General features: G+C 47.5%; 1 protein-coding gene across 1 annotated transcript in view; it reads right to left on the bottom strand.

Annotated features, from left to right (window-relative positions):
- Nucleotides 1-5,779: 5,779 nt before the first annotated feature.
- The window catches only part of LOC310867634 (myosin-IIIa-like), a gene marked incomplete at both ends in the record, with an annotated part of 32,012 nt that continues 28,785 nt past the window's right edge, over nucleotides 5,780-9,006 (bottom strand). Inside the window, one exon of the mRNA XM_083777752.1 lies at nucleotides 5,780-5,953. Within this exon, the coding sequence (XP_083633878.1) occupies nucleotides 5,780-5,953 (174 nt within the window). The remainder of the gene's footprint in view (nucleotides 5,954-9,006) is intronic.

The raw sequence follows: 9,006 nt of genomic DNA, 5'->3' as shown, positions 1-9,006 counted from the left end.
CCCTCAAGAACGCTCCATTATTACATTGTCAATGAAGGGAAAATGCTTGCCATATTGTCCCTCTTTACGCCACTCTGTTCCTATCATTCACGGCATTTAATGTTCATGCCGGCACCGCTCGTTCACTTGACCTTTCATCACCTAGTTAACTCGAGCTTTCAACGCGTCAGTCACGCTAACTCGACGCAGGTATAGTGCAAACATACAAATGGCTTGTCTTCAGGGCGGCCGTGTTCCATCTGGTATTCCTCTCCTTTCACAGCAAATCTCAAATCTGCTGCCGCGTTTGCACATTGTCGTACCTCGCCCAGCAGATATGGGAGTTTTCGCCACGGGTCACGTTCTCAATCTCCAGTTGTAATCCGTGGGAAGTACGTGTCTCTGACGTCTCGGTTCAACACATGGTTAGAAAGCGTAGCTCGCTTTCCACTTCATTCACGCGCAGTGGGCGCATAGTCTGTCTTCTCTCAGGATTCAGGTCCGCCTATGTCGACCTTCTCGATGGCGAGACCGTGCTCACCGAGCCGTACCTAATTAAGATTTTCTCTGTTACTCACCCGTCAACTGCATTATTTCTCCCGTCAATTAAGTCTTAATATTCTACTCTCACTCCAACTGCCACGTCGGTCCGACCATACTAACTCCATGCTTGTGCCCCTCCTGTCCAGCTACCTGCTCGGCGATCATCAGGGAAACGAGCACTGTTCACGCATGCCTGGAAGGCCAGGTTCCCGGCTAGGCCTCAACACGGACCCCCACCGAGCTGAACTCGTCAGCCATCCACCGCAGCCTAATCCCATCAGCAGCCACGCACTGCAGCAGCCAAACCCAGCCGGCAGCCACGCACCGTGACAGCTAAACTCAGTCGGCAGCCATGCACTGCAACAGCTAAACTCAGTCGGCAGCCACGCACTGCAACAGCTAAACTCTCTGGCAGCCATGCACTGCACCAGCTAAGCTCGACAGCCACGCACCGCAACGTCTCAACTGCGCCGTAATGTCTAAACTCATAGGTAACCACCCACTCAACGTCTCAAACCACTCACCTCAACCCATTTCCGGGCGGGAACCCCTATCGGTATCTTACCCCCTCAGGCCGGGAACCCATACAGTACGTACAGTATTCAAATGTAAAATTTCGATGCTGCTTTATAAATATTTGAAGTTTTTCAGAAACCTTAGGTCAGGATTCAGAGGCGTTTTTAGAATCCGCCTTAGGCCTAAATGGATTAAGCCATAACCTATTCACAGCCTCCGTTGCTCGGAGAGCTCAGGCCACCGTGCTACGCTCCCACTTCAGTTTTGGGGGGGAATTCCAAGCGGAATAGTTTCCCGCAGTCGGCCATATCACTATTAATAATTTCGGTTCCACGTCCACTGCGTCAGCCATAGCCCAAGAACCTATGTTCGTCAAACCTTTCCCCTCGGGTCTGCCGCGTTCGTCAAACATCACGACGCCCAGCTTTCGCTCGATGCCCAGAGATCCATGGCGTCTACTAGTCCGGCACCGTGGTCAGGTACCTCTCCTCCGTGCTCCTCCCCCTCCACGTTAAGACCAGTTTCTTCCCTGCTACTGCGGAGACCGTCCTCCTCCTCGGCCGTGAATGCCGGACACTTCCGCCCCACGGAAATCCCTGGACGGGTGCTGCACCAGGATGTCTCCGTGGTACTTGACATCAACCAGGATGAGCACATCACCAACGAGCATCCGTACGGGCCATTACCAAGTATAACAGAGAAGATAGCAGTGAGGAGACTAGCTGGTCACTGCCACCGCCATCGAGAACTCCCGGCCAAGGCCGCACCGCGGGAACCAACGCTGGGCGTCGATCGAGAGGACGTCCCACACCTTCCTAGGCAGACGCACTAAAGAAAGATACCGGTGCGGAAGCACAAAGGAGCTGGCCAGATGTACGAAGGACCGAGATGACCGGAGTCGTCGTTGGAGGGCTCGTCTGAGGTCGTCGTAGAGAGTTCGCCTCCCATCTACGCTCGCTGCTCCTAAGATGTGGTCTCCCTCCTGACCGCTATACTCCAGCCACTCCCTGAGAATCGGAGCCGCCACCACCGCTGCTGCCAGCAGCGTCTCCGTCCTGATCCTGCAAGCCTCGGGCCACTGGTCGTCCTCCGCCTTCTCCTCCTATGTCAGACCTTCCTCCGCCTCCGTGCTCGATGCCCAGAAGTCCATGGTGTCTTCCAGCGCGGTACCTACATTGACTGGTGGATGTGTCGGGTGGCGGGTACCTCCTCCTCTGCCCTCTTCTAAACATGTTCTCCCTCTCCAGGACGCCCACTCACTTCCTCCAAAACGACGGTCGACCCGTCCTCCGGCCACGCAGGCCTCCTCCGTCGGGAGTCTCCCTGTCCCGCCAGGCGAATCAAATTCTCACTCACTGCCCTCTGTCGAGAGGACGCCTGCTAATCAAATTCTCACTCACTGCCCTCTGTCGAGAGGACGCCTGCTAAACAATCATTCCATTCACGTTTCATTCATGCCATGCTAACCAACCTTACTCTCATCCCAAACAGACTCCGCCGGCAAACGATTTCCGGCCAACCATCCAGAGGCTCGCTAACCATCGGGCTGTTCGCCTACCAACCATACCTATTAACCATTCTCCCACAAGCCCCTTCCGCGAAGGCTCCCATGTCGGCGGCACCAGCCGTCGTGAGGCTCCAACGGCGCGGGGCCTTCCTCACTCTCCCACGGATCCCTTCTCGCTAAAGGCCCCGGCTCGTCGAGGGAATCTCTCCAACATCGTTTGTATAGTCCCTTCCAGGTAAACCTTAATTTACTCCTTCCTCCAGACGTTTGCACCATTCCTCCAGGCGCGCACTATTTAATTCCTTTTGGGGGGCAGGCTCAAGAGCCCCCCCTGCCTCCGCCAGGCAGGATCCGAACCGAGGCTCTGGTCCGTCCCCAGGGGGCCCACGCCAAAGCTCCTCCACTGTCTCCTCCTCGTACCGTCATCATTCTGTTATCATTCTGTTATCATACTGTCAGTCACTTCTCTGTCCATTCACTCAATCCCAGCTCCATACTGTAATCAATTCATCTGCAATAAATCTCACCTCCAACCTCCACCCTCCGTCTTAAGTGTAAGCTCGTTAAGAGTTGAAGTTTTAGTTGTTAACGTTAGTTCAACTTAGAGCTGTAATGCTCCATCATCCGTCTGCTCCAATCAGATCTGCGTTACCTTGTCCGCACCCCTTTATAAACGGTCCTCACTTCCCTTCGCTCATCTGTGCTTCCGTTCAGGTACCCGCCACCTCCCCGACGACCGCCCAGCAGCAGGCTCCACCAGGTCGGCCCCAGGGGGGCAGGCTCAAGAGCCCCCCCTGCCTCCGCCAGGCAGGATCCGAACCGAGGCTCTGGTCCGTCCCCAGGGGGCCCACGCCAAAGCTCCTCCACTGTCTCCTCCTCGTACCGTCATCATTCTGTTATCATTCTGTTATCATACTGTCAGTCACTTCTCTGTCCATTCACTCAATCCCAGCTCCATACTGTAATCAATTCATCTGCAATAAATCTCACCTCCAACCTCCACCCTCCGTCTTAAGTGTAAGCTCGTTAAGAGTTGAAGTGCCCTTCTGGGCACAGGTCTCCACCAGGTTATCCACAGATCCGTGCAGTTAGAGGTAAAAACACTTTTCGGCCAGTTATAGCGCCACCTTGAGGCTGAGTTGAAATTGTTCATGTGGCATTTCGTCCTCGGCCTAGTGGGAATGTGGGTGCACAATTTCACGGAAATCACGCGATGTGTTCATGATTTGCAGCATTTTGTTTGAAACTGAGCACTCCTGTGAAATTTGGAAGCCAATCTTAACCAATCAGGATGGAGTCTGAGAAATCTGAAAGACCGGTTTCGTTGAATGGCTCTAGAGAGACTGTGTACCAATTTGCGTGATGTTTGGACAAAATCTGTAGGTGTACTGTGCAAAAACTTGTTTTGCACAAAGCGGCCTCCTGGTGGCGCTATAACAGGCCGTTCTGGAAAGTTTGGGGCAGAGGTTCATCGTTGGCATCCAGGGAGTGTGTGTGCAAAATTTGGCATCGACCGGGTTAACGGTGGCCGAGATTAGCTGGTCACGGACGGACACACACACACACGGACGGACGGACGGACGGACGGACGGAGTGCAAAACATACTCTCTCCCCATGCCTTCGGCCTGGTGGAGACAATCATGCAGGGACATTGGGAGATTGATGGAAATGGAACCATTGACGTAGTTTTTAGGTGCTCTGAGGAAAAGGGTACCTGTTTTGGTGAGAGGATGGGTGACCAGCTTCTGAATGAGGGTGTTTTCCGACGACCTCAGCAGGAGAACAATGTCAGCCGGCAGGGTGTCTCTATTCTTGGCCAGGAAGCCTGCAGCGTTGTAAATCACCTGAGAGGAGCCACAAATATTCATATTTGAGTACAGCAAATTCACAAGTAGGGCAATACTTATTATTTTCTATCAATTACACAGCCCATGAAGCCTTGAATTCATGGAGATTTTCTTGTCGCATTCCTGAGACAATCATTTCATGTCCAGTAGGAGATTTGCGGAGTGAGATATTAGCATCTTTCCGCCGGTCACAAACTGTTTTTTTTGTACCTTAAGTAAAGTCCATAGTATATCATGTATAGTATACATCTGCTGCCATGCTTTTCAATGGAAATAACAAAAACGATAAACTTGCACAAAACACATTATCCACTTTTTTACCTTACCATATGATGTGGCAATAAAGGTAATTCTGATTGTGGACACTATTAATAATAATTAGACATATCAGGCCGCATGGGGGGAACTAACAGATAACTGAACTGACACATACTGTACTGTATTATATCCTTGTATTTACCTTTCCAGCATAGTGTTGAATGCCAAAACCAAGATCTACCCGCTTTGGCCTCCAGAAATGTTTGGTCTTGAGGTTATCTTCAAACTTGTCTACAGAAAGAAAAGTGTTGCTGAATGAGGACAATCACGGGACAATCATGTTTATCTATAAAATGAGTGACGATGGAAACTACGCAATTGTAGTTGTGAAATGTGTTCCTAAAAATAAATCAGTCACACTTTCTATCAAGCCTGTGTCTATAATGCATTATAAACACATATACCACTGTATATAATCATAGTCACAAACATTCACCATTCATGTACTCATAATGCGTTAAACCTAAACATAATAATAATCATAACACATTACAAAGTATATTATACTGACTCATGAGGTCAAGTAATAAAGTAATGAAATGAGGAAAAGCATTGCGTTAAATAAATATCGTCTCTGCTGGATGGAAACCTCATACAGGTATGTCCAGAACTGTTACTTTTCAGGATTCAAATTCAAATTTGGGGGGGGGGGGGGTTGGGGGTGGGGGGGGGAGAGTCAGAGTCAAGACCGTGTGTGGGAGTGGGGTAGAGTCCGAGTCGAGACCGACGGGGGGGGGTGAGACAGAGTCGAGACCGAGACCAGTTAAAGAAAACACTGTGAGAGCTGTTACTTAACAAGTATAGCTGTCTATAAGCGCCAGACAGCTCTCTTATCATGTTAATCTGAATGGGCTCATAATATGGGTATAATACATTAATTTCATCGCAATATAGTGACTCGTGACTCGAGTGGACTCCTGGGTTAAGAGTCCCGAGTACCTTGGTCCGAAACCGAGTTAAGTCCAACTCAAATTAGGGGCGAGCCGAGACGAGACACATTAAATTAAAATGTGGACCCGAGACCGGACTCGAGACGAGTCAAGCACTCGAGTACCACAACGCTACATTTCAAGGGTTCAAGGACTTGCCTACGAGGGTCTGGTCAGTGGCCTGTGGGAAGCGGCTCTCCTCGTCCAGCAGAGAGAGCATGCCCATGGGCTTCTGGAGGAACATATCCAGGAGGGGCCGGTTGTCCTCGTACTCGATCATGCGAGCGTCCACCTCCTCGTTGAGGTACTCCTCCTGGCAGGGCATAGAGGAGACAGTGACAGGGTGAGGTACTCCTCCTGGCAGATTGGTGATTGTAAAGCGAGAGGACTTCACGTGGAGTAGACCTACTGCCAGCAGCAAGCAGTGGACAGCTTTGCTCTTCAAGCCCGTGAAAGTGTCTCTCATAATTATCTAGGAAATCGTCTTCTTTTATTTTCACTTAAACCCCAGCATTCATACAGTCTCTATAACCCTGCTAATGAGAGCAGATGAAACATTAAGTGCAGAATTTGTCTGAGAACTTAACACATTGTATGCTAGAGTTTTCTATTTGCTCAGGCTTGCTGGTGCTAAGCGATTAACATTGGACTTTTGAACTTTTTAGGGGCCCACAGCGAGGGGCCTCTTATAGCTAGAATCACATCGCATAAATAAAAAGTAGGCCAAACATGTCCACTTCAATTTAAAAAAAAAATTATGATTCTACCATCTTCCATTCTGGAGATATTGACCTTTTTCTAAAACCTGCTTTTGAAGGCACGCTGCTCGCTTGAAAAAACAGCAGAGATATGGAAGGTTGAAGTTGACAGACATTGACAGACAGATATAAAAATGAACACAAATAATATCATATACATACTACACACTGAATGAAAGCCCTGAATGTCTACTTTTAGGAGGAAAACAAATACACATGGTCCCATGTATAGTTTGTCAGTAATTGGCTATTGAATGCAGCTTGCGCCCACCAGAGAGGATTTCAGAAAATGCATGGACCAGAAGAACTATTATTCACAAAATAAGGCCTATAGCGAAATGTACATACTATATACCGTATGAAACAGAAGACTCTCTGCTTTCATAAGAAAAATACTTCTACTGTAATAATAATGAAAATCACACCCCTGTGAAGTGAGCAGTGCAATGTTGCGCAACATTGCACTGCTCACTTCACAGGGGTGTGATTTTCATTATTATTACAGTAGAAGTATTTTTCTTATGAAAGCAGAGAGTCTTCTGTTTCATACGGTATATAGTATGTACATTTCGCTATAGGCCTTATTTTGTGAATAATAGTTCTTCTGGTCCATGCATTTTCTGAAATCCTCTCTGGTGGGCGCAAGCTGCATTCAATAGCCAATTACTGACAAACTATATTTGTATATATTTGTATATTTGTTTTCCTCCTAAAAGTAGACATTCAGGGCTTTCATTCAGTGTGTAGTATGTATATGATAATAATTTATTTATGTTTATATCTGCCTGTCAATCTCTGTGACTTTAAACCTTTATAACTCGCTATGATAACTTCATGAGGAAATGCTCACTTCACAGGGGTGTGATTTTTATTATTATTACAGTATTAGTTTTTTTCTTATGAAAGCAGAGGGTCTTCTGTTTCATACGGTATATAATATGTACATGTCGCTATAGGCCTTATTTTGTGAATAATAGTTGGACCTGAACAACTGCATTCAATATCCTACTGACAAACTGTACATGGGATCAATATTATGTATTTGTTTTCCTCCTAAAAGTAGACAATTAGGGCTTTCATTCAGTGTGTAGTATGTATATGACAATAATTTATTTATGTTTATTTTTATATCTGCCTTCAGAACGATAGTATAACGGTGAGATGCGTTACTGGATCGGTGAGTTTAGTGGTTGAGGTTGACATGTCTGGACATGTTTGAGGAAAGAAGCACAGGAGAGAGAGATGATCAAATAACTGGCTGCTTTGTTGGACAACGCTATCTTCACTTTGTTTGGGCAAAGAAGCAGAGATCAGCGATGGAAAAGAGTTTTATCCACGGCAGATAAGTAATGACGTATTATCGAGGGACCGCCATGATCAACTAACTGCCTGGGACCGAGGCTACGTTGTCACCAGCCAATGCAGCCATCGCTATCCGTTGTGTGATTGTAGCCTTTTTATTCATTATAATTGCAGTGATAAGACCTATATCACAGCCGGGCGTCTCTCTCGATACCGTGGATATAGCCTACATCCATCCACAATCACACAACGGATAGCGATGATGGCTGCATTGGCTGACGAAGACGTAGGCAGTAAGTTGATCATGGCGGTCCTTCGATAATACGTCATTACTTATCTGCCGTGGATATAAAGCTCTTTTCCATCGCTGATCGTGCTTCTTGCCCAAACAAACAAAGTGAAGACGCGATGGCGATCCACACAACGGATAGCGATGGCTGGTGAAGACTGAAGACGTAGCCAGGCAGTTAGTTGATCATGGCGTGTGCCGTGTGCGTGTTGAAAACGTTATGAAATGGCGATCGTTGAAGATTATTCTTGGTTTATATACTGGCAGAGGGCAAATCGACACGACTGCGTTATATCTTTTTCCGAGAATGAGAGCGCGGTGCAAGGCGATTACAAGGCGCAGTGTGGCCTGGGGCCAGGGAACTCAAACTGCAATGCGATCCGGGCAGAAGAGACTCAGACTCCCCCCACAAAGATTCCTCGGGAGAAACCATGTAGAAACAGGAGGGGAGGGGGAATCGAGTGTATTCACAGACACTAGACTAATACTAGAGTATGGGTAACTCCATTTTAGATGCCCTGACATCTGCGTTGGTCTATGCCGTTGCCGTGCAGACCCATACGTGTAATGGAGGCATTGGAGGAGGGAGCGTCTTCGCCACAGACAGACCTCTTTTCAGGAGGGAGGGGCTTTTTACTCCCGGATCACATATTGGAGCTTCCTGGAGACGATCGCTGTTATTTTCCTCGGTGTCCTGGAGCATAGGACGTTGATGTACAGTAAGCAATAAAAAAACGTATAAAACGTATACATACGCTTCGCGCGTACGGCGTTCGATATTAATAAAGCGTATGGATACGTTTCCAGCATTTTTTGTGTTAAGTGTCCAAAATGAAAATCGATTACTATAATTAAATATTAACGATTAATAACGTGTAATGATTTATTTATTTTTATAAACCATAAAAAAGCATCATTGTGGGGGAAGAAATCTGTTATCCATCCACATAAATTTGCCTCAATCAGGCTAATGATAACAATACCATTACCACCAATAACGCAGGCACACTTTGGTAG

Source organism: Protomyctophum parallelum (assembly GCF_964188405.1).
Source record: "Protomyctophum parallelum genome assembly, chromosome: 12".
Lineage (NCBI taxonomy): Eukaryota > Metazoa > Chordata > Actinopteri > Myctophiformes > Myctophidae > Protomyctophum > Protomyctophum parallelum.
The sequence above is the reverse complement of the archived record's forward strand: the minus strand, read 5'-3'. Positions and strand labels throughout refer to the sequence as shown.